Source organism: Macaca nemestrina, chromosome 5, assembly GCF_043159975.1.
Source record: "Macaca nemestrina isolate mMacNem1 chromosome 5, mMacNem.hap1, whole genome shotgun sequence".
NCBI lineage: Eukaryota > Metazoa > Chordata > Mammalia > Primates > Cercopithecidae > Macaca > Macaca nemestrina.
Genome location: NC_092129.1, coordinates 152,269,575 through 152,295,125, shown reverse-complemented (window position 1 = coordinate 152,295,125; position 25,551 = coordinate 152,269,575). Strand labels below are relative to the sequence as shown.

At 44.4% G+C, this 25,551-nt stretch overlaps 1 protein-coding gene across 1 annotated transcript in view; it reads right to left on the bottom strand.

The window, feature by feature from the left end:
• LOC139363100 (uncharacterized) overlaps window positions 1–25,342 on the bottom strand; it is a 37,799-nt gene extending 12,457 nt beyond the window's left edge. The window contains exons 1-6 of the mRNA XM_071096055.1: window positions 25,281–25,342; window positions 23,608–23,625; window positions 23,099–23,215; window positions 22,697–22,966; window positions 22,247–22,362; window positions 1,259–1,403 (exon numbers count right to left, since the gene is read on the bottom strand). Of these exons, the coding sequence (XP_070952156.1) occupies window positions 1,259–1,403; window positions 22,247–22,362; window positions 22,697–22,966; window positions 23,099–23,215; window positions 23,608–23,625; window positions 25,281–25,342 (728 nt within the window). The remainder of the gene's footprint in view (window positions 1–1,258; window positions 1,404–22,246; window positions 22,363–22,696; window positions 22,967–23,098; window positions 23,216–23,607; window positions 23,626–25,280) is intronic.
• Window positions 25,343–25,551: the final 209 nt, after the last annotated feature.

Below are 25,551 nucleotides of genomic sequence, written 5' to 3'. Positions count from 1 at the left end.
ATAGCAAAGACATGGAATCAACTTAAATACCCATCAATTGTAGACTGGATAAAAAAATGTCATACATAGATACCATGGAATACTATGCAGCCAGACAAAGGAACACGATCATGTCCTTTGCAGAGACATGGATGAAGCTGGAAGCCATTATCCTTAGCAAACTAATGCAAAAACAGAAAACCAAATACTGTGTGTTCTCACTTCTAAGTGGGAGCTAAATGATGAGAATGCATAGAGATATAGAGGGGAATAGCACACACTGGGGCCTTTCAGAAAGTGGAGAGGGGGAGGAAGAAGAGGATCAGGGAAAATAACTAATGGGTACTAGACTTAAAACCTGGGTGATTAAATAATCTGTGCACCAAACTCCCACAACGCAAGTTTACCTGTAAAACAGCCTGCACTTGTACCCCTGAACTGAAAATAAAGTTAAAAAAAGGAACTGATCTGTGGATTTTGCCTGTTGCTGAGTAGGTCTATTTCGATTATGAAAACCAGAACTGAGGAAATAATCACAGGGTGGTCAGGGGCCCACCGGACCCGCTGTGAGAATGGTTCATGGATGTTAGGGCTTCAGGTTTTCTATTCTTCCTAATTTAATCTTGGTAGGTTGTTTGTTTCTAGGAATTTATCCATTTCCTCCAGATTTTCCAGTTTGTCAGTACAGAATTGCTCATAATAGTCTCTGATGGTCTTTTGTATTTTTGCAATATCAGTCGTAGCGTTTCTCTTTTCTTTCCTGATTTTGTTTGAGTTTGTTAGAAATAAAGCTCGAAGTCACAAAGAAAATGAGCACTTGAACAAAGGATTTCTCAGCAAGGCAATTTTTACTTCTGCAGAAGGGTGCTACCCGTAAGCCTGATTGCCACGAGAGCACCCAGAACAAGGGAAAGCAGGGGTTTTTATTCCTAACGCAAGTTGTTTCTACTATTGTGTCCTGTCTCCATTGGCTGGAGCTAGGCCACACAATCTAAACTGATCCCAGTTGGCTAAAAATGTTAACTTTCCTAAATAAGGTAAAGGTGCAATGGGGAACAAAGGAATTGAGGGGGTCACTTATGGGAAACGAGGAAGACAATAATATTTCTAAATAAGGCCTGTGCCATAGCGCTCTGTCTCAATGTCTCCCTGAGTCTTGGCCCAGGAGCTGTCTGAGAAACCAGGGAGAAACCCTCGGCATGGGCCCTGTCCCTCTCCCTTCACTTTTCATCCCGGACTCCCCGTCCCAGAACTGGACTCCCTGCCTCCTACTCCTTACCTGTCCCAGTGGACTCTTCTAGAAGAAAACTCACCCCAGAGAGCTTGGTGCCAGAGACTGAGCTTGCCCTGGGGATGGAGGTGTAGAGACAGGGCTTTTTTTTTCTTTTCTTTTTTCTTTCTCTTTAAATCTGGAAAAGTTGCGCCTGAGTGCATGAGATAGAACAGAGACCAGTTTGCTTTTTGTTTATTAACTACAGTGAGTAGCAGAATCTTGGTAACCCCTGAATGATCAGGAATCTAATTGGTGAAAAATGTGACTTTGGCCCCTTGATATATAAATGTGTCTAAAAGCATTATAACAGGATTCACAAAGCTCCTAAGTTTCACTTCCCCAGACAATGTATCTGTGACTCCCACTTGTTGTATTTTAAATTTACCACCATTCCGTAGCCTTGAGTTTCCCTGTGAGTCCAGGACATCTCCTCAATACAAAGCAGCACACTGTGGTACTGTATGTTGCAACCATGAGTCAGTACAGACTTTATTCACCTCATAGTTGCAAGTGTTCAACGCAGTCACAATGCCCCTCACTAGTGCTCATGCTCTGCCTGTTTTTAGGAAGTATCCACATGTAAGTGGTGTGTATATTTTTTAGGAATACTTAGTACTTTTAAACCTGATTAACATAAAAAATGATTAGTTTCTAGGCAGACCCACATAAGACATTAAAGGCCAACCTCAAAGGTCACCCTGCGAGGCTTTGTAGATGGATGTATTAAAATCTATAAAACAATGTATTTAAACCTAAGAATTCTGCTGCTTTGGAATTCTTTCCCTCTGCTCCTTTTCCTCACCTTCTGCTTCTCCAGCCCTTCCCTCCGTCCCTCTCATCCCTCAGGCCCTCTTCTCCCCTTAATCCCCACCACCCTGTCACTCCTGAATTGTGGATGTAGCACTGTTCCATGACCTGCTATGTACGTGACTGTTCTCTCCACAGTGGTCCTGCTGCTGTGAGTCACAGTGTGTCATTTCTCCACCTAAAACACTCCAGTGGCTCCACCTTGTTCTTGTGAAGCTTCTAGAATGTCAGGCATTTGAGCATATGAGGGCATACCTGGTTCATCATAGGGACTAAATGAATTTTTCTTGACTGACTGAATGAAATATGAGTGTATTAAATTGCATCACAGAAAATTATAAAATGTAAAATACTGAAAAAGTTAAAATATATTTTATTTTATGTAACTAGTGTGCATATCAATTCATCAATTCATTCCACGAGTCTTTTGAGTCTCTGTATGAATTTTACAAGACTGTGTAGCAAATTGTCACAAACATTGGCTTTAAACACACCCATTTATTGTATTCATTGATTTGTTTTTAGAGACAGAGTCTCCCTCTGTCATCCAGGGTGAAGTGCAGTCACATGATCATGGCTCACTGCAGCCTCAAACTCCTGGGCTCAAAGAATCCTCCTGCCTCAGTCTTCAGAGTAGCTCGGACTGCAGGCAAGTGCCACCATGCCAAGGTAATTCAAAAAAAACTGTAGAGACAAGTGTCTCACTGTATTTTCCTGACTAGTCTCAAAGTCCTGGCTGCAAGTGATCCTCCTGTGTCAGCTCCTCAAATGTTAGGATTACAGGCATGCACTACCACGCCTGGCCAAACAACACCCGTTTATCTGTTTATAGTTCCTTAGTCAGAAATCTGGGCATGATGTGGACAGAATGTCTATTCCGGGCTTCCCAAAGCTGTGTTTTCATTTTGAATCCCCTTCAGGCTTATACAGAGGTGGCAGAATGCAGTTTCTGGCAGTTGTAAGACTGAGGTCCCTGTTCTTCTCTGGCTGTCACTGTAGAGAACAGGGAGGGCTGTGCTCAATTCCTGGTGCCCACCAGCGTTCTTTTCCACACAGCCTCTTCATTTTCAAAGCCCACGGTGGAGGAAACCCCTCATGTTGAATCCCTCTCACATTGTGAATCTCTATGCTCAGGAAGAACACAGTCCTTTAAAGGGCTCATCTGATTAGGACAGTCCAAGCAGGAGAAACCCAGCCTAAAGTCAACTAATTGAAGTGCTTAATTATATCTGCTAAATCCCTTCACAACAGCACCTACATTAGAGTTGGTTGAATAACTGGAGGAAGGTGAATGACCAGGAGCTGGTTGTTGAGGCCATCATAGAATCAGCCTAGCAAAGATTGGATCTTCCTTTTGTGTTTTATTGGGACACAGTTGGAAATTGGAGTTGTAGTAAAGTGATCATTGTGAATGGTAATAAAACGTCCTCTTCAGCCATGAAAATTCTCCTTACCTTTTAAAACTAAGTTACATGTTTATTATCTTATAGTTAATTTAGAGCAGGTGTGGTGTCTCACGCCTGCAGTCCTAGCACTTTCGAAGGCAGAGGAAGGCAGCTTTGACTGCAGAAGTTCAAGATCAGCCTGGGCAATATGGTGAAACTCCCATCTCTACAAAAGAATAAAAAATAGAAAATTAGCCAGGCATGTTAATTCATGCCTGCTGTCCCAGCTACTCAGGAGGTTGAGATCAGAGGATCCCTTGAGCCCAGGAGGTTGACACCAGTGTATGATGATCATGCCACTGCACTCCAGCCTGGGTGACAGAGTGAGACCCTGTCTCAAAAATAGTAATATGATGATGATAAATTTAGAGCAAATGCAAATTAACGTGTAATAATACATCCTCTTGTGAAAATGTATTAGTTATTTACTACTGCATAACAAATTATGTAAAACTTAGCAGCTCAAAACAACAAATATTCATCATCTCCCACAGGTTCTAATGGTCAGGAATCCAGGAGAGGTTTCCCCGAATGCTTCTGGCTCAGGGCCTCTCACAAGGTTGCAGTCCAGTTGTCAGCCTAGGGCTGCATTGTCTGAGGGCTTCACTGGGGCTGGGGATTCACTTGAAACATGGCTCACTCACATGGCTGTTGGAAAAGGCCTAGTTCCTTGTTTTCTGGTCCGAGGCAGCCTCAGTTCTTAGCCACATGGACCTTCCTGCAGGGCTGCTTATGGCACAGCAGCTGGCTTCCCCCAGAGCTCATGATCCCAGAGACAGAGACAGAGAGAAGGTGGAAGCCACAGTGAGTTTCATATTCTGCACCCAGAGTCACAAACTGTTATGTCAGCATTACTCTATCAGTTAGAAGTTGTATTAGTCCGTTCTCACACTGCTATAAAGAAATACCTAAGACTGGGTAGTTTATAAAGGAAAGAGCTCAATTGACTCATAGTTCTGCATGGCTGAGGAGGCTGCCCCAGGAAACTTAAAATCATGGCAGAAGGGGAAGCAAACATGTCCTTCTTCGCATGGTGGCAGGAGAGAGAAATGCAAAGTGAAGTGGGGAAAATCCCCTTATATGGTACATATACACCATGGAATATTATGCAGCCATAAAAAGGAATGAGATCAAGTCCTTTGCCGGGACATGGATGAAGCTGGAAGCCATTATCCTCAGCAAGCTAACACAGGAACGAGAAACCAAACACCGCATGTTCTCACGTATACTTGTGAGCTGAGCAATGAGAACACATGGACACAGGGAGAGAAAAACACACACCGGGGCCTATTATGGGAGGGCAGTGCTGAGGGGAGCATTAGGAAAAACAGGTTCAACCACTGACTTCCACAGCTTGGGGGAACCATCCCCATGATTCAATCACCTCCCATCAGGTCCCTCCCCCAATATGTGGGGATTACAATTCACAAGACAATTCAAAATGAGATTTGGGTGGGAACACAGAGCCAGGCCCTATCAGAAGTGCATCACTAAGTCCAAGCCACACTCAAGAGAGGGAATTAAGCTGCACCTCTGAAAGAGAGCTGTATTAAAGACTTGCTATACGTTAAAAGCAAAATTAAAATTATTGTTTCAGGATTTTGTAAAACAAAGCCTTCTTTTATCTAATTATTTTTCTTTAATGCTTTAAGCTTGTCTTTTAATTTAATTTAATTTAATTTAATTTAATTTAATTTTAAGTTCCAGGGTACATGTGCAGGTTTGTTACATAGGTAAACATGTGCCATAGTGGTTTGCTGCACTTATCAACCCATCACCTAGGTGTTAAGCCTGGCATGCATTAGCCATTTTTGCTAATGATCCCCCCATCACTGCACTCTCCCAACAGGCCCCAGTGTGTGCTGCTCCTCTCCCTGTGTCCATGTGTTCTCATTGCTCAGTTCCTAATTATAAGTGAGAACATGTGGTGTTTGGTTTTCTGTTCCTGTGTGAGTTTGCTGAGGATAATGGCTTCCAGCTTCATTCATATTCCTGCAAAGGACTTGATCTCAATCCTTTTTATGGTTGCATAACATTCCATAGTGTATATGTACTATATTTTCTCCATCCAGTCCATCATTGGTGGGCACTTGGATTGATTCTGTGTCTTTGCTATTGTGAATAGTACTGCAATGAACATACACATGCATATACCTTTATAATAGAATAATTTATATTCCTTTGGGTATATAACCTATAGTGGGATTGCTGGGTCAAATGGTATTCCTGGTTCTAAATCTTTGAGGAATTGCCACACTGTCTTCCACCATGGTTGAACCAATTTACATTTCCACCAACAGTGTAAAAGCATTCCTGTTTCTCTGCAACCTCACCAGCATCTGTTGTTTCTTGACTTTTAATAATTGCCATTCTGACTGGCATGAGATGGTATCTCATTGTAGTGTTGATTTGCATTTTTCTTCTGATCAGTGATGTTTAGCTTTTTTTCTTATGTTTATTGGCCACATGTATGTCTTCTTTTGAGAAGTGTCTGTTTAGGTCCTTTGTCCACTTTTTAATGAAGTTGTTTTTCTCATGTAAATTTGCTTAAGTTCTTTGTGGATTCTGAATACGAGACCTTTGTCAAATGGACAGATTGCAAAAATTTTCTCCCATTCTGTAGGATGTCTGTTCACTCTGATAATAGTTTCTTTTGCTCTGTAGAAGCTCTTTTGTTTAATTAGATCCCATTTGTCAATTTTTGGTTTTGTGGCAGTTGCTTTTGGCGTTTTCATCATAAAATCTTTGCCCATCCCTATGTCCTGAATGGTATTGCCTAGATTTTCTTCCAGGATTTTTATAGTTTTGGAATTTACATTTAAGTCTTTAATCCATCATAAGTTAATTTTGGGTAAGGTGTAAGGAAGGAGTCCAGCTTCAATTTTCTGCATATTGCTAGCCAGTTCTCCCAGCACCGTTTATTAAATAGGGAATCCTTTGCCCATTGATTATTTTTGTCAGGCTCGTTGAAGATCACAAGGTTTTAGATGTGTGGTCTTATTTCTGAGTTTTCTATTCATTGGTCTATGTGCCTGTTTTGTACCAGTACCATGCTGTTTTGGTTACTGTGCCTTGTAGTATACTTTTAAGTCGGGTAGCCTCATGCCTCCAGCTTTGTTATTTTTGCTTAGGATTCTCCTGGCTATATGAACTCTTTTTTGGATCCATATGAATTTTAAAATAGTTTTTTTGTAATTCTGTGATAAGCTTCACTTTTTAAATTAATGATTAAAAGTTTGAGACATCACAGAGCCTTACGTGTTGAGGAGAAAACAGCTTGAGGCAGATAAAGAAGATACAACAGTATCTCTGAGTTTTTCTTGCCAATATCTTTAATAACAACAATGTTCTCTTCAATGAGTTAACACAGTTGAGAACATAGAGTAACTAGATCAAATAGTTCCAAGACTTCAGTGCCATAAAAATAATGTCTTGAAAATAAGTCTTTGTTTTGTCTAAAATGTCTCAAATTTAGTGGAAGTATGTCCCAAGCGCCAATTTTCTTATTGAAATACATCTTCAAAAAACATTTGCCTACACTTAAAAAAAGAAGCACTGCTCTGTCTCTGGAGTAGCCGTCCTTTGTTTCTTTACTTCTCTAATTAACTTGCTTTCACTTAGAAAAATATTGCCTAATCAGATTTCTTTTCATTTACAAAGATGTGAATCTCATACTTCAGTTAACACATGTAGCTTAGCCTGATGCCAATAACTGGTTTGATGCAGTATCATGAAATTGTTAGTTCAAATTGAGAAACAAGGTTTTTCGATAACTGGCTATTCTATCAGCATTCTATAATACACTTAACATCTTTTGTTGTGGTGTTGAATGATATGTGATAGAAGTGATTGGGACACCACTATGATTCTAAATAGCACTGCTATCAGGTGCTTCTGAGGTGGTTTTGTTTGTTTGTTTGTTTGTTTTAGCAGTCCTATTGCGTTTTCTATTCATATTGCTATTCCATCACTGGTTATTCCTTTCTACTGTTTTCTTGTTTCATTTATTTTGATCAATGATGTGCATTTCCAATTCTGTAAAAGTTTAACTCATTTGTATGTGTGGTAAAATGTAACACCAAACCCTTTGCAAGATGGAATTACCTTGCATATGAGATTGAAGATTGTATACTTCAAAAATCTAGAGAGATGCCAGTGACCAAGGATCAAATGACCTATTTGTAGCCAACGCCATTTTCATGGCACGCTGGTCCTCTCTGTCACATGGCTCCTTACAATTCTCTGTCGTTTTCTTCCAGTGTAAGTAGTTCTTGTTAAGGATGCTTGCAATGAACTTTGGTATTCTTTTCTCTTTCATTTTTATAAAAACCAGGTATATTTTAATTTGAAAAACTCTGTTTAAGGAATTAGGAATTTAAGTCAATTCTTTCAACTCAGTGTTTTCAGAACACATCATCAACATCAAGTATTACAAATTTATTTTAAAAGTTCCTTTTTAAAAGGGAATGGATGTGTTGTATGGACTTTAGCCAGCACTGTTGTAAAACACAGAACCTGTAAACTACCCTGGGCTGCTGCCCATTCACATCCCCCAAAAGGAGACTCCATCCTGAGTCTTGTGATTATTTTTCCTTTATATTTATTTAAAGATTTGTGTAATAAGTATAGATATATCCCCAATCCAAATATTCGTTAGTTTTGCTGGTTTTTAAGCTTCCAGTACAGCAAATTCCTATTGCGTTTATTTTCCCATGATGCACATTACGTATAGGAGTTATCTGTGGTGTGGGAGGCTGTCATTCACTCATTTTTACTGCTGAAGGTTTACATTTTATGGTTATACCATAATTGCACTAGTTTTCTATTGATGTATATGTAGCTGATTCCAGTTTTTGCCATAAACATTAGTGTGCATGTCTCCTGGGCACATAGGCAGGACAGCCCGCAGAGTGTATGATTAGGAGTAGGATGGTTGGATTATATGTTGTATGGACTTTAACCATACTAGATAATAATAATATTAGTTCCAAAGTGATTGTGCCAACTTAAACTTATTTATTTATTTATTTTTGAGACAAAGTCTTGCTCTGTTACCCAGGCTGAAGTGCAGTTGTGCCATCTCGGCTGATTGCAACTTCTTCCTCCCAGTTCAAGCAATTCTCCTGCCTCAGCCTCCAGAGTAGTTGGGATTACAGGCATTCACCACCACGCCCAGCTAATTTTTGCATTTTTAGTAGAGACAGGGTGTTGGAGGCCGAAAGAATGAGGGTCGTGATCAACTCACTATACCACTGGAGGCTGTATGAGCAAACAACAAACTGTTCTCATGAAAACAGGATGCTGGCAAACTGACAAACTGCATTTGCCACCAGAAGGAATCACTAGTAGCAAGAAGCCCCTGACCCCTTCTTTCAGAACAGATCTTTTTGTCTTTGTCTTTATTTCTGTGTTCGTCCCCTTCATTATATCCCGTAGTAACCGATTGCAACAATGGGGTTTCACCATGTTAGCCAGACTGGTTTTGAACTCCTGACTGCAGGTGATCCACCCGCCTCCGCTTCCCAAAGTGCTGGGATTACAGGCGTGAACCACCACACCTGGCCTAAACTTTTGAATTAAATGTGTAATACTTGATGTTGATGATGTGTTCTAAAAACACTGAGTTGAAGGAATTGAATTGAAAGCCACTGTCTTGGCTGCAGAATTATTGCAGGCATTTTTGTTTAGATTCTGTTAATAACTTCCTGCTGTTTACTTGTTTCTCATATACCATGGTGCAGGGGCCTTTGAAAACAGTATGCTGAGAATAGATAAGGCTCAAGGACAGTATCTCCAACTGAACTTTTAATGAACTCCCGTAGGCGCCAAGAAGGCGGGTAAATAAGAAAGAATATAGAAACAAGGTACTGAGTAGAAGGTTACATGTGGGAAAAGAAAGTTTGTTTTGCATTGCATTCTTTCTGCTGACGTGAGGTTTATGGAGTATAAATAAAGTGAGGCGGAGGCTCTGAGTGCGGCCGCCATGTTCTCTGTATGTCTTTGTCTTTGTGTGTGTTCTTTCATTCTCCACCACCCCCGGTGCGGCCCCCAACACCATGGCATTATACTTTTGACATATAGATCCAGAAAATGCTTACTTATAGCCCAAACACATAGGGTTACTTTATATGTTAGGAAAATTTCATAATAAAAAGGAAAAAATGGAGGAAGGGAGGGAAAGAAGGAGGAATGGAGGAAGGAGTGAAAGAAGAAAAGAAGGAAGGGGAAGGGGAAGGAAAGCAGAATGAAAAGGAGGAGGGCGAGAGGTTGAATGGAAATATAGAAGAAAGAGAGGGAAGGAGGGACAGAAGGAAGGAGAAACGGAAGGAACAAAAAATAAAAGAAACTAAAATAAAGAAAAGAATAGACGTGAGAAACTAGAAACCCTATGTATGGCCAATATTATGAAAATGGGAGGAAATAAAACAGATGTAGTGAACCTGTAAAGAATAATGGAAATGTAAGAGGGCTTCATTTGTTTATCCATTGCTGTGTAACAAACTACCCCCAAATTTAGTGATTAAAGCAACAAACATTGACGAATTCAAAACCATAATACAAATACCAGCAAAATGGAGCCAATGCAAGTAGAAGAAGTTGAATAAACAAAAGGATTTTGCAAATTGGAATAAGTAAGAGGTCACCGTTGTGCAGATGAAAATGATTTTGTAGTCCAAATCCTCCAAAAAGCAAGTGCCACCATGGGATTAAAGTTACAGCATTTTATTAGGGGACGCACCTGTCAGACGATATTGCAAGGGAGGCAGATTACCCCGGGAAAGACAACAGACCAAGATGCAAGTGTGACCCCCAGTGATGGACAGAAGGAGAGAGAGTTCACTGGACATGTCCTAGACCACAGGCAATCTAAGAAGAGTTGAGTAAGGCCATGGAAGAGTCCTGCAGCCCATGGGAAGCAGAAGGTCAGTACCAATGCTACTGAGGATGTCAGAGCACAGGAGCAGGGCCTTGGGGGATTACCCACGAGTGTGACTCAAACCTGCTGCCCTGACGGGTCTGTGCCCTTGGAAATCAAACCCTCTCAGGCTGAATTGCTGGATGATTCTGCTCACACTTACAATGAGGTAAGGGAAACCAGAAGGCCCCCAGGTGGATCTCTGGTTTCCACACATGCTTTTGTCCTCCTGTGTGAAAGTAGCCATGCCTCCTCCTGAAGATGAAGATCTATTACCTGGGCCTGGAGAGGAGGAGACTCCTCTTCTCACCAGGTGGTCTCTGGGCACACATTGTCCAAACTTCTGCGGTGACTAAAGTAATGTGTAGTTCAACAGGCTCTCTTTTGTTTCCTTTTAAGGGTACCCTCCTTTGGAAACCAGGACCTCCTATCCTGCACAGCCCAGTGTTGGAGATAAAACATGCAAAATACCCTAGTGGGTGAATCAAAGAGATTGGACATGGAGCCAAACCTGCTTCCACCTTTTGATTTCTGGACCCACATGTTCTTCCACTGAGAACACAGCACCACAGAGACGTCTCTGATTCAAACAATGTACCATGTTCTGAAAGATGGCACCCACCCCTCAGAGTGCTTCCTCCAGGCTGGCACTGAGCTGTGCCTATAGAAGACCTGTGCAGCATTCCTTGTGGCTGGCAGCCCCTGGGTGGTGCAGTTGGTGATAGGATTAGTGGAACCCACAGCCATGGAAGCACTGAAACTTTCCCTGCCAAGTGGGTCCTTCAGGCAGATAATGGGCTAGGAGCATCGCCTAGCATGTGGATCAGGAATGCCAACTTCCTACCTGCTGTTCATCCACCCCAGTCAATGTGAAATTGTCAATGAAATGAGCTGATTGAATATCCTATAGGATATCCAGTATGTCTACTGTAGTCTTAAGACTATATACTATAGAGGGCAGAAGAGTTACAATAACCCTGAGGCAAATGATAAATAAATGTGTTGTGTACCCCACATGAATATGAATCACTCCGTATCCCCTTTCTAATTGGAGAGGAAAGGAATGCACTCACCAAATCCACAGCTGCACGCCATGTGCCTAAGGATTTATTGATCTGCTCTACCAGTGATATCCAGACAACACAAAAACTGCAATTATAACTCCTACTTGGCCATACCTAGAGTAATTTCATTCATTGTTTAGGCCTCACCAGGCTCCCTCAGGGACAGTTTGCTGGATTATGTAGATACAATAGACAGCCCCAACACCACCCCACATCCGTCAGCTCTCCAATGGTGATGAGACACCCACAGTACTTTCAGTGTCTCCCACAAGACACACGAGGTTGCCTGCTTGCCATGGTGCCTGCTTTCCACCCCTCTACACCCCCGTGTCACTGTCATTGTGTCCTGAATAACAGTTTCAAGTTTGTCTATGGTTTCTGTGAGGAGCCGGGACATCCAGATAGAATGGGCCACATGAATCAACTGGTACGTGTTTCCCCTTTCAGGCAAAGTCTCACTCACTTCACACAAGCACAGAGATCCCCATACAGGCTACTAGACTATGAGAAACAAACACACCCATCCAAACCCAAAGAATGGACTCAGAGACCCGGAGAAGAGCAAAAGTGAGACTGTGAGTGATGGTTTTGCAATATCAGGTGTCTGGAATGCAGACACACCAGGGACGGTTTGAACAATTTCAACAATGTATTCGCTAGTGCTCAAGTCCCTCCCCCATTTCCTCATTAGCTGAGTACCAAGGGCTTATGATCTTCCCAGATGTCACCTATTGGTAGTTTGATTAAGATTTCAAGTATGTTCCTTAGCGTCTTTTTGCTGCATTTTGTTGCAGCCCATAATGCATTGCTATTGTCTCAGGACTCTTTAAACATTTGACTTATGGCCCTAATGGCTGCACTTAGTTGATAAGAAAGGGTATAATTATCTATGTTGCAAGCTAGCCTAAACTAAATTTTTGGTGAGGTGGGGAGGGATTCATTGAGGGGGCCCCAACCAATAGGCTCCTGGCCAGTGTATGAAAGGGAAAGCAAGAAGGAGAGGGAGTGGTCACTTAGTACATTTTGCTTCTTTATCTCTTTATGACCATGTGGGCTGCTTAAACCTATACTAAGGCACATAGAATTGAAAATGAACCATCACATGTAGGTTATTTTTTATACCCTTAAGTCCTGCCCAAGCCAGGGCTGGGCCAAGGCCCTCAAACGTCCAGCTGTGGCCTCCTCTTGCTGCAGATGAGGAGTGGGCTGCAGGGAGGGCCATGGTGCCTGCTCTGTCTCCATCCCGGTCTCTATCTCTCAGGCTGACCAGGGCACATCCAGGTGGGTGAGTTGGGAATTGCGTGCTGATTGCTGAGGGCCTGGATGATCACTATCTCAGAGGGAGCAGCTGTGATCTGGGGAGGGCTAGAAACTGGAGAGGAATCCAAGGAGAGGTGGTGCCTCTAGTCCCTTCCTCTCTGCATCACCCTCCGCTGTTTCTCCAGCCATCAGGAGGACACCAAGAAAAAGACCCACGAGGCCCAGACTGAGGGCCCCTGTGTGTACAGTCCTTTTGAGGTCCCCTTGTACCAGGGAGGGTCCTGAGTGCACACGGCCATCCTCTGTCCACTTTGCAGCTCCCCATATATCTCATCTGGGAGCTGTCTCAGGGGTGTCATGTCTTCCGGGTCCCTCGAGGCCGTGCTTTTTCCAGGTTCCCACGATAAGGCCCCTGTCTCCCTGTGTTTCTTGCAGATAATATGGACAAGGTGATAAGCAGATGTCCCTGGGCTGTTTGGGGAATGGGGACCAGCTCCCTGTCAGGGCAGCTGTGCTCCCTGTTTTCATCTAATGTCCAGGTGTTAGTTTTTCCAGCCCCCGAGGGTCATAGTCCCCAGGGGGCTGTTTTTTGGGCTTTGTTCTGTACTCTGTGGCCTCACCTTGCCCTCTTTGAGCCAATTTTTTTCTTCTTAACATAGTCATGGCCTGGTAAGTTTAAAATAAGAGACAGTCAGAATCATTTCCCCCACAGCCAGGTTGTTTGAGGGGAGAGGAAAAGAGCAGCAGAAAGTTTTCAGTTTCTGCAAAGACAGAGACAGTGCAGGGAACAGTGAGAGTCTGGGGTGTCCCGGAGACCCAAGTGTTTCTGCCATTTCCGCACTTCTGTGTGTCTGGTCAGTGAGGTGGTGGTGACTCATCCTTGAACCTAACGGCACTGTCAGTCGGCGCCTCAGGCCTGGGCAGATGGGACGGTTCATCCCCTGCCCTGCAGCAAGAGGGCCCCGTCCAGGGGGCACCTACAGGACGGGCAGTGCAGGTCTGTGGTCGCTCCTGCTCTCACCTGTGGCAGCTCCTGTAGAGGGACTGTCAGTTCTGGTTCCCTGTAGGCAGGAATGGTTTCACTGGGACAATGGCCAGAAAAAGGGCATGAAAATCACATGTTAATTTCTCAAAATTCCTGCTTTAAATGTTGATGTCCATCAACATAATTTCAGCTGGAGAATCTTAATAGGATGTCCTCCAATACTGATGTTGTAAGGGACGTTGAATGGAACAGGAACACAAGTTTAGAGCTTCCTTTCTCAGAGGATCCATGTGGGAGATGGTGCCTGTGGCAGTGGCAGTCCCCAGGTGCAGAGGGTGCAGAGAGGCAGCCTCAGGCTGAGGGGTCTGAAGAAACCCCCTACTGCACAAGGAGAAGGAGAAGATCCCCTGTGGGCAGCAATGGCAGTGGCCTGGGTGGAAGCCGTGTTAGGAAAGGGACAGGAAGGGCTTGCAACCCCACTAAGCAGCAGCCCTGGGGTGGAGCTGCATTTCCAGGGGTGAGTGGACAGGCAGGAACAAGCACAGCCCATATGCAGGTTATGGGGAGGGGAGGCTGGGCCTCCTTGAGCAAGGGAATCACCAGCATCAGGTCAGGTGCAGACTCCATGGCAGCCACATATTTCCATGCTGGGCCTGTGAGCCTCAGGGCTTCCTGATGGGATCTCCAGTTAGGAGCTGTGTGCTCAGAGCTGGGAGGGGAGGAACGCTGAGCTGCAGGTGGAGGGCAGAACCCACAGTGTGCAGGGTCTGCCCTGGTGTGCAGGTGCCTCCGCAGATGAGGAGGTCCTGGGGTCTGAGGGGTAGAAGGACTGTGTGTGTGACCCAGCCCAGGACTGGAGGACATGGAGACACAGCCAGGGCCTCTCTTGGGGAGGCCTCCCACTGTGTCAGGGCTGGTCAGGCGTGAGAGGAGGAGGAAAGGGCACTGAGTTTCCTCCTGGGTCTTGTTCCTGAGTCCTGGGGTCCTTTCACTCATTGCCGGGGTGGGTGCTGGGCACAGGGCAGGTGCTGATGCTGATGGAGTCACGGGAGGGGACTGGCAGGGGCTGGGAAAAGTGTCATGGGAGGGAGAAAAAAGTGGGGACATCATCTTCCCTCAGAGAAAGGGTGCATCTGATTTTGGAGTGACTGAGGAGGGAGAGGTCCTCAGGGAATAAAAAGCAGCGCCCTGCACCCAGTGGAACATTTACTGTTTCTTTCTTTTCTCCAGAGCTGATGAGCCTACAAGGCCCAGATCAACACCTGGCTGGGACAGGAGACCACCAGGGCAGTGCACAGCTGAGATCTCAGTCTCTGGTGTCAGCTCCTGGGTCCGCTGGCTCCACTGAGGGCAGCTAGACTCTGCAGCCAGGCGGTCTGGATTCAGCTCCTTGCCTATGTCTCAGCAGCACGTTCTCTCTTGGTGCCTCAGTTTCCTCATCCATGACATGGGGAAACTATGAGCATTTATTTCTTGTGGTTGGATGAATGAAAAGGGTTAATATATATGAGGTGCTTGCAGCTGTGCCATATTATTTTTGTTATTTTATTATATTTGATATATTACATATGCAGTAATTGTATTATTATAGGTGACCTTTATGAGTGAGTGTCCTGCTTATGGCTCCTTGTGGGGAGCCCAGGATCAGCTTTCCTGGCACTTTGAGGTCCTGTCATCTCTATCACACTCTCCTGCATTACCCCATTCTATTCTGTCTTCATATTTTATACTATAGATATTTAGCTCTTAAATAGAAATTTCCGGTCTGCGTTTTATTTCAAGTGTCTGGGAAGGGATAGAGTGTGAGGTTCAGGAGAGAAGGAGAGGTCTGTCTCGATGACTTGACACAGCACAAAGAAATCTCCCCTCCTCCCCCACATCTCCACACCAGTTCTCATTGAGGGACAGATTCACATCAACACCGAAAGGGCTGGGAAGGGATGGGGGGAACATCTGGGACCAATGTTCAGGGGCTGACCCTGTGGGGGACACCTGCCCTGCAGAGTTGGAGCTCACATGTGATGATGTAGAGCTGAAGATGATATCAGGGAGGTGACAGAAAGTGCTTTGTGGTTTCCTGATTACAAAGATTAGAGGTCAGTCAGCTTCTGGGGTGAAGTGACTGTTGGGGAGATTGGACTGAATTAATGAAGAATAAATGAGCTGGGAATGAGGATGAGTAAAGCAAGCATCAGTATCTCCTGCCATCAGTTCAGACTGACTGGGGAGGTGGGAGAGTTCCTGATCCTGTTGCGTGGTTCCTCCTAACTTCCTGGTCTTGGGGGCACAGGTGGGTGGTGCTGTTCTTGGTCAGGGCAGCCTCAGCTCCATCCAGGTAAAGCAGTGGTGACAGAGAAAGTTAGGGGAGCACCTGTGAAACAGACCAAGGCAGGGATGGGAGCCCCCTGTGCAGCTGGAGTGGATGCAGGATCTGCCTGGAAGCAAGAGAAGGATGAGGGAACCTAGTTGGGTCCTGTTTCCTGCCTGCCTGTGTTCACAGGGTAACCAGTAAGGGAGCTGGGGTAGGGAATTCGTTCATAAGCTATCTATCCAGAGATGTGTTTATAGACATATTCTTTCATGTTTGTATTCAGGTTTGTTGTCACAGACACATTTATCCATGTATGTTTTATGTTTAAGTTACTTTGGAATGGTTCAGTCACAAAATCTTAATCTCTTAACTTGTGCTGCTCTCTACACAGACACACACACACATTCACACACATGCTATACAAACATGTCTACCTGTATCTATAAAGAGACATGTTATGTTATTTTTAATTTTTTTAATTCATATATATTCATGGGGACAAGTGCAATTTTGCTATATTGCTATATAGGTTGTGGTAAAGTCAGGGCCTTCAGAGCATCCAGCACTGGAGACAAGCACATTGTACTCACCAAGAAATCCCTCTGTTATACACCCAATGCCAACCACCCTTACCCTTCTGGGTCTCTGTGATCCATCACTTCACACTCTGCTTTTATGTATATGAAGAGATATTAACCAAATATGGCAGAGTGGTAACTTGAATTTTACTGCACCATTCTTTCAGCTTATTTGCACATTTGAAAATTTATACAATTATAAGTTGGAAGAATGAGGGAAAAGAGAGGGGAGGGGGGAGAGAGAGAGAGAGAGAGAGAGAGAGAGAGAGCTGAATCTGAATAGGCTAGGGGTTGTGTCCCACTAGGAACCATAATCGATCTTTGCCATTTTGAAAGTGTATCCCCTGAGCTGCCTTCAGAGAGTTCAGGAGGGAAACCTGTTTTCACAGAAATACCAAGATGCCATCTGCCTGTTTCATTATGTTGACTTTTCCATTAATGCTGCAAATGCCAAGGTCGGTAACACACCCAGCACCTCAGCAGAACCAAGGCAGTGGCTCCAAACTGCACTGCCATTTAAGAATGTCTTTGATGGTGCAGTAAAAAAATTATGTTCATTAAAGTTTGATCCTTGAGTACATGTCTTTAATATTCCTTGTGAGAAAATGGGTAATATGCATAAAACACTTATTGCACAGAGAAGCTGGATGGTAGCCTTGAGAAAGGGCAATTGTGTGACTCAGTTATGAGTTCAAACAGCAGATCTCACTCACCCACTGAAAGGCAGTTGCATTAACTCCTGTTTGGGGGTATTATGAATAAAGCTGCAAGAGTATTTGTGCACAGGATTTTTGTGAACATAAAGATTTCCCGTGTTTGAAATAAGTGCATAGGAGGGCAATTGCTAGTCATAAGGTAAATTGCATGTTCAGTTTGAAGAAAACTGCAATACTCATTTCCAGAGTGGCTGTCCCATTTTTAAAAAAATTCCCAGCAGCAATATAAGAGTGACCCAGTTTCTCTGCATCCTTGCCAGCATCTGTTGCTACCTTTATTTTGTATTGCAGCCATTCTCATCATTGTGGTTTTAATTTGTATTTTCCTATTGGATAATCATGTTGACTCCCTTTTCATCTGCTTATTAGCCTGGTGTTTATCCTCTTCAGTGAAATATCTGTTCATGTCTTGCTTATTGCCTATTGTGTATTTGGATTTCATTTTTACTGTTGGGTTTTTTAATTTCTCCATATATTCTGAATACAGTCTTTACAGAATATGTTGTCTATAAATATCTTCTCTCGTTCTGTAACCTGTCTTTTTAGCTCTTCACAGGTCTCTCACAGAGCAACAGTTTTTAGTGTTGATAAGATCCAATTTGTTAACTTTTTTTTTGATGGAACATACTCTTGGTGTTATGTCTAAGAACTCTTTGTCCAGTCTTAGTTCGGATGACTTTTTCTTAAAAGGTTTGTAATTTTAAGTTTTAAATTTATTATTTATTTTAGAAAAAAAAAATTCTTGCCTAGGCTGGCCTTGAACTCCTGGGTTCAAGGGATCCTCTCACCTCAGCCTCCCGAGTAGCTGAGAGTACAGGCCTGTGATACCACACCTGGCTCAATGTTTGCCATTTTAACTCTGTGTTTTACATTAAAGCTTGTGACTCATTTTGAGTTATTTTTTGTATAAAGCATGAGGTTTGGGCTCAGGTTATTTTTTTCCACTGTGGTTGTCCAGTTGTTCCAGCACCATTCATTGGGAAAGCGCTCCTTCCTTCATTGAATTGCTTTTGTGCTTTTGTAAAAGTCAGTTGTGCATATTTGTATGATTTGCTCATTTTTAGTTGAGTTGCTCGTCTTCGTACATTGAGTTTAAGAACTTGTCTTATATTCTGGATACATGTTCTTCATCACAAATGTAATTTGTGATCAACTGTGAAAATTTTTCCCTCAATGTATGGCTTGTCTTCTCATTTTCTCAATAATGTCTTTTGAAGCACTTAAGTTTTAAATTTTAACTAAGCCCAATTTCTCTCTCTCTCTTTTTTCATTTGTAGATCATGTTTTTGGTATTTTATCTAAGAATCTTTTGCCTGACTACCCAATGTCACAAAAATTTTCTTCTATGTTTTCTTTTAGAAATGTGATAGTTTTAACTCATAAATTTTAGCTGTTTAGGTCTCTAATTTGTTTGAGCTTATATATTTTTTCTTTTTTTATTATACTTTAAGTTCTAGGGTACATGTGCACAACGTGCAGGTTTGTTACCTATGTATACATGTGCCATGTTGGTGTGCTGCACCCATTAACTCATCATTTACATTAGGTATATCTCCTAATGCTATCCCTCCCCTCTTCCCCCTCCCCACAATAGGCCTCGGTGTGTGATGTTCCCCCTCCTGTGTTCAAGTGATCTCATTGTTCAGTTCCCACTTATGAGTGAGAACATGCAGTGTTTGGTTTTCTGTTCTTGCAATAGTCTGCTGAGAATAATGGTTTCCAGCTGCATCCATGTCCTTACAAAAGACACAAACTCATCCTTTTTTATGGCTGTATAGTATTCCATGGTGTATATGTGCCACATATTCTTAATCCAGTCTGTCACTGATGGACATTTGGGTTGATTCCAAGTCTTTGCTATTGTGAATAGTACTGCAATAAACATACGTGTGCATGTGTCTTTATAGCAGCATGATTTATAATCCTTTGGGTATATACCCAGTAATGGGATGGCTGGGTCAAATGGTATTGCTAGTTCTAGGTCCTTGAGGAATCACCACGCTGTCTTCCACAATGATTGAACTAATTTACAGTCCCACCAACAGCGTAAAAGTGTTCCTCCACATCCTCTCCAGCACCTGTTGTTTCCTGACTTTTTAATGATTGCCATTCTAATTGGTGTGAGATGGCATCTCATTGTGGTTTTGATTTGCGTTTCTCTGATGTCTAGTGATGATGAGCATTTTTTCATGTGTCTGTTCACTGTATAAATGTCTTCTTTTGAGAAGTGTCTGTTCATATCCTTTGCCCAGCCCCTTTTTGATGGGGTTGTTTGTTTTTTTCTTGTAAATTTGTTTGAGTTCTTTGTAGGTTCTGGATATTAGACCTTTGTCAGATGAGTAGATTGCAAAAATTTTCTCCCATTCTGTTGCCTGTTCACTCTGATGGTAGTTTCTTTTGCTGTGCAGAAGCTCTTTAGTTTAATTAGATCCCATTTGTCTAATTTGGCTTTTGTTTCCATTGCTTTTGGTGTTTTAGACAAGCTTATATTTTATGTGGTGGTAAGTGTCACTTCGTATTACCTATGCAACTTTATTGACGATCAATTGACAAAAAATGTAAGAATGTCTTTCTAGATTCTCACTTCTGTTCATTGATCTCTGTGTCTTTCACTTTCACACTGTCTGGATTATTGTAGATTTATAAGACATTCCATTTTACACGTCTCCTGGACACATAGCCAAGAATGTCCCCAGAGTGTATGATCAGGAGGCAGACAGTGGGATTATATGGTGTATGGACATTAATCAGACTAGAAAAGGCTAATTTGATTTCTCAAGTGCTTGTACCAAGAATGGGTAAGAGCTCATGTTGCTCGCGTGTCCTGAAAACATTCAGTTGAAGTAGGAGATTAAATATTAAAAGCCACTGTCTTGGCTGCAGAATCACCCTAGACGTTTTCTTCATATTCAATTAATAACTTCCTTTTCTTTACTTTTATATTATAAATTATGGCATTATACTTTTAGCATTAGGTTCAAGTGATGCTTCCTTTTAGCCTAAACACTTAGGTTTTATGAAAAAAATGGAGGGAGAAAGCTCTGAGGGAGGAAAGGAGGAAAGAAGGAAGGAAGGACAGAGAAAGACAAAATAAAAATGTTCAAAAAAGAATAGGAGGAAAGGGTTGGAAACGGCAAATATGGCTAATGTTATTAAAATGCAAGGTATTAAAAGATGTGTAGATAATATCCATGGAATAATGGAAACTTAAGAAAGCCTTGGCCAGGCGCGGTAGCTCACGCCTGTAATCCCAGCACTTTGGGAGGCCAAGAAGGGCGGATCACGAGGTCAGGAGATCGAGACCATCCTGGCTAACATGGTGAAACCCTGTCTCTACTAAAAATACAAAAAATTAGCCCAGCGTAGTGGCGGGCGCCTGTAGTCCCAGCTACTCGGGAGGCAGGAGAATGGCGTGAACCCGGGAGGCGGAGCTTGCAGTGAACCGAGATTGAGCCACTGAACTCCAGCCTGGGCAACAGAGCGAGACTCCATCTCAAGAAAAAAAAAAAAAAAAAAGAAAGCCTTAATAGTTCTCAAGTGCTGTGTCACAAACTACCTCAAAATTTAGTAGCTTAATAGAACAAATATCCGTTAACTCAAAGAGGTACTACAAACACAAGTAAAATAGATTCTATGGGGGTGGCAGAAGTTGGACAAAGAGAAGGATTTTACAAGTTGAAATAAGTAGAAGTTATTGATGTGCAGATGGAAATAATTTTTAGTCTAAGTCTTTCAAGGAGCAGATGCCCAGATGAGCTTCAAGTCTGTGGCATTTTATGAGGGGATACACCTGTAAGGGAATATGGGACGCGAGCCAGAAATCCCTGGAAAAGGCAGCAGACCACAATGCGAGTGTGACACCCAAGTGCTGGACAGAAGGAGAGAAGGTTTGTTCGACACATCCTAGAGCACAGGCAATCTAAGGAGGGTTGAGCAAGGCCATGGAGGAGTCCTCCAGCCACCGTTGGCCATCAGAGGAGTCCCGTGTCTCCCAGTAATGGCCTGCCTTAGTGTGCCTACTGTGACCGGTCACCGGCTGGGAACAGCCCATGGGAAGCAGGGCTTCTGCACTAACCCTTCTGAGGATGTCAGAGCACAGGAGTGGAGCCTTGGGACATTATCTAGGTGTATCACTCAATCCTTCCTTCCTGAGGGTTCTGGGCTCTTGAATATCAAACCCTCTCAGGCTGGGTTGCTGGATGATTCTGCTCACACTTACAACAGGACAAGGGGAACCATAAGGCCTCCAAGTGGATCTCTTATTTCCACACACACTTCTGCCTTCCTTGTGTGATAGCAGCCCTGCCTCCTTCTCTTCTCACCTGCTTGTGTCTGGACACATACTACTCAAACATCCCTGGGGGCACCCATAATGTGTAGTTCCATGGACTCTCATTTGTCTCCTTGCCAGGGTGCCCCCTTTGGGAAACCAGGACCTCCTCCCCTGCAGAGCCCCGATATTGGAGAGGAGAAGTGCAAAATCACCCTGAGGGTGAATAGAAGGGATGAGACATGGAGCCACACCTGTTTCAACTTCTTGGTTTTTGGACCCACGTGTTCTTCCTTCTGTAAACACAGCACCATACAGACGTCTTTGATTTAATACGCGCAGCACATCCTGAAAGATGGTCCCCGTTCCTCAGAGGGTTTCATCCAAGCTGGTACTAAGTTATGTCTGTGGAGACCTGTCCATGACTCGGTGTGGCTGGCAGCCCCTGGGAGGTGCAGGTGGTGATATGACCAGGAGATGCCTTGGTCATGGCCCACGCTTCATCCCTTTCCCTCTGAGGTGTGTCCCGCGGGCAGATAATGTACTGAAATTCTGAGCCAGTGGATCAGGAATGCCAATAGTGATACTGGCTGAGGGTCTGAGAGTAGAGAGAAAAACACACCACATCGAATAGGTACCTACCCCTGTGAGGATGAACCTCCGCCTCGCCGGCAGCTTCCCACTTGAGCTGGGTGATCTGAGCCGCCGTGTCTGCGGCGGTCAAGGAGCACAGGTCCTGGTTCAGGGCGACGTAATCCCTGCCGTCGTAGGCGAGCTGGTGATACTCCCGGAGGAGGCGCCCCTCGGACCCCTTGTCGCAGCCAGGCATCCTCTAGATGGTGTGAGACCCTGGCCCTGCGCCCGCGGTCAGCCCCGCCCACCGAGCCCCGTCCCCGCCCCGACCAACCTGCGGGATTTTGGCCTAAACTGAAAATGAAACCGGGTAACGGCTCCTAGGCTTCTCCCCGGTCAAGGGTCTCCGGGTCCCGCGGCCTCGGGGTGGATCTCGGACCCGAAGACTCGGGGAGACCCGGGCTGTCCGTGGGGGATGTGGAGGGGTAGTGCCCTGCGCCCCCGGCCGGTGTCACTCACAGGCCTCGCTCTGGTTCTAGTAGCCGCTCAGGGTCCGCAGGTTCATTCGGTAAACTGTGCGTTGGTCTTGGCGGTCCCTGTCTTCTCCTCCCAATATTCCGGCCCCTCCTGCTCCATCCACGGCGCCCGCGGCTCCATCCTAGGACTCGCGGCGTCGCTGTCCAACCGCACGAACTGCGTGTCGTCCACTTAGCCCATGGAGATGAAGCGGGGGCACCCCGCGGCCGGGCCGGGACGTGGCGGTGTGGAAATACCTCAAGGAGTGGAAGCCTGTGGACGAGGGGGGGCGCTGAGACCCTCCCGACCCTCCTCCCGGCACCGCAACCGGGTTCCTGCGCCCCCACCCGGCAGACCCCTAGCTACTCCCCACAGAAGCTGTTTCCCTCCCGACCCCGCACTCACCGGCACAGGTCTGGGTCAGGACCAGGGCTCCCGAGAGCAGCAGAAGGAGGGTCCGGGGTGCCATGACCCCATCCTTGGCGACTGGGGAGAATCGGAGTCCTGGTGGGTGCGTGGGAACTTTAGAACCGGGAACTCTAGAAACCCGACACTCAATGGGAGTGACAACTGGGGCCGCCCGGTGAGTATCCAGGAAGAAGGACCAGACGCAGGTTGAGAGAGGGAGGAGAGAAACCCTTCGGAGATGGGGAATCCCCAACGCTGGGCCTCCTCAGTCCCCACACGCTTTCTGAGCCTGAGATTCTGAGAGCCATGCCTGGGGCTCTGGGACTTAGCCCTGACCCCTCTACTCCTGTGCCAAGCGCTCTGTCTCAATGTTTCCCTGAGTCTTGGCCCAGGAGCTGTCTGAGAAACTAGGGAGAAACACATGGCATGGGCCCCGTCCCTCTCTCTTCACTTTTCATCACGGACTCCCCGTCCCAGAACTGGACTCCCTGCCTCCTACTCCTTACCTGTCCCAGTGGACTCTTCTAGAAGAAAAATCACCCCAGAGAGCTTGGTGCCGGAGAGTGAGCTTGCCCTGGGGATGGAGGTGTAGAGACAGGGCTTTTTTTTTCTTTTTCTTTAAATCTGGAGAAGTTGCGCCTGAGTGCATGAGATAGAACAGAGACCAGTTTGCTTTTTGTTTATTAACTACAGTGAGTAGCAGAATCTTGGTAACCCCTGAATGATCAGGATCTAATCGGTAGAAAATGTGACTTTGGTCCCTTGACATATAAATGTGTCTAAAAGCAGTACAACAGGACTCACAAAGCTCCTAAGTTTCACTTTCACAGACGATGTATCTGTGACTCCCGCTTGTAGTATTTTATATTTACCTTCATTCCGTAGCCCTGTGTTTCTTTGTGAGTCCAGGACATCTCCTAATACAAGATAGCCACTGTGTTATTTTATGTTGCAACCAGGAGTCAGTACAGACTTTACTCACCTCACAGTGGCAAGCACTCAATGCAGTCACAGTGCCCCTCACTAGTGCTCATGCACTGCCTGTTTTTAGGAAGTATCCACATCTAAGTGTTGTGTATATTTTATAGGAACACTTAGTATTTTTTAAATCTGATTAACGTAAAAACAATTAGTTTTCGGACAGACCCACATAAGGTATTAAAGGTCAACTGCAAAGAACACCCAGTGAGGCTCTGTAGATGGATGTATTAAAAATCTATTAAACAAGTGTTTAAACCTAAGAATTCTGCTGCTTTCAAATTCAGTCCCCCTGCTCCATTTCCTCACCTCCTGCTTCTCCAGCCCTTCCCTCCATCCCTCTCATCCCTCAGGCCCTCCTCTCCCCTTAGTCCCCACCACCCTGTCACTCCCGAATTGTGGCTCTAGCACTGTCCCATGACCTGCTGCGTGACTGTTCTCTCCACAGTGGTCCTGCTCCTGTGAGTCACAGTGTGCCATTTCTCTACCTAAAACATTCCAGTGGCTCCACCTTGGTCTTGTGAAGCTTCTGGAATGTCAGGCACGTGAGCATATGAGGGTACACCTGGTTCATCATAGGGATTAAATTAATTTTTGTTGACTGAATGAATGAAATATGAGTGTATTAAATTGCATCACAGAAAATTATAAAATGTAAAATACTGAAAAAGTTCAGAAAGATTTTATTTTATGTAACTAGTGTGCATATCAATTCATCAATTCATTCATGCACTACCACAACCAGCAAAACAACACCCATTTATCTGCTTATAGGTCCTTGGTCAGAAATCTGGGCAAAATGTGGAGAGAATCTCTGTTCTGGGCTTCCAAAAGCTGTGTTTTCATTTTGAATCCTCCTTCAGGCTTATACAGAGGTGGCAGAATGAAGTTTCTGGCAGTTGTAAGACTGAGGTTCCTGTTCCTTGCTGGCTGTCAATATAGAGAACAGGGAGGGCAGTGCTCAATTCCTGGTGCCCAACAGCGTTCTTTCTTACACAGCCTCTTCATTTTCAAAGCCCACGGTGGAGGAAACCCCTCACGCTGAATTCCTCTCACACTGTATTTCTATAAGCTCAGGAAGAACCCAGTCCTTTCAAGGACTCACCTGATTAGGACAGTCCAAGCAGGAGAAACCCAGTCTAAAGTCAACTAATTGAGGCCCTTAATTATATCTGCTAAATCCCTTCATAGCAGCACCTACATTAGAGTTGGTTGAATAACTGGAGGAAGGTGAATGACCAGGAGCTGGTTGTTGGGGGCCATCATAGTTCAGCCCAGCAAGGATTGGATCTTCCTTTCGTGTTTAATTGGGACACAGTTGGAAATTGAAGTTCAAGTAAAGTGATCATTGTGAATGGTAATAAAATGCATCCTCTTCACCCATGGACATTCTTCTTACCTTTTAAAACTAAGTTACATGTTTAATGTCTTATAATTAATTTAGGCCAGGTGTGGTGGCTCACGCCTGTGAT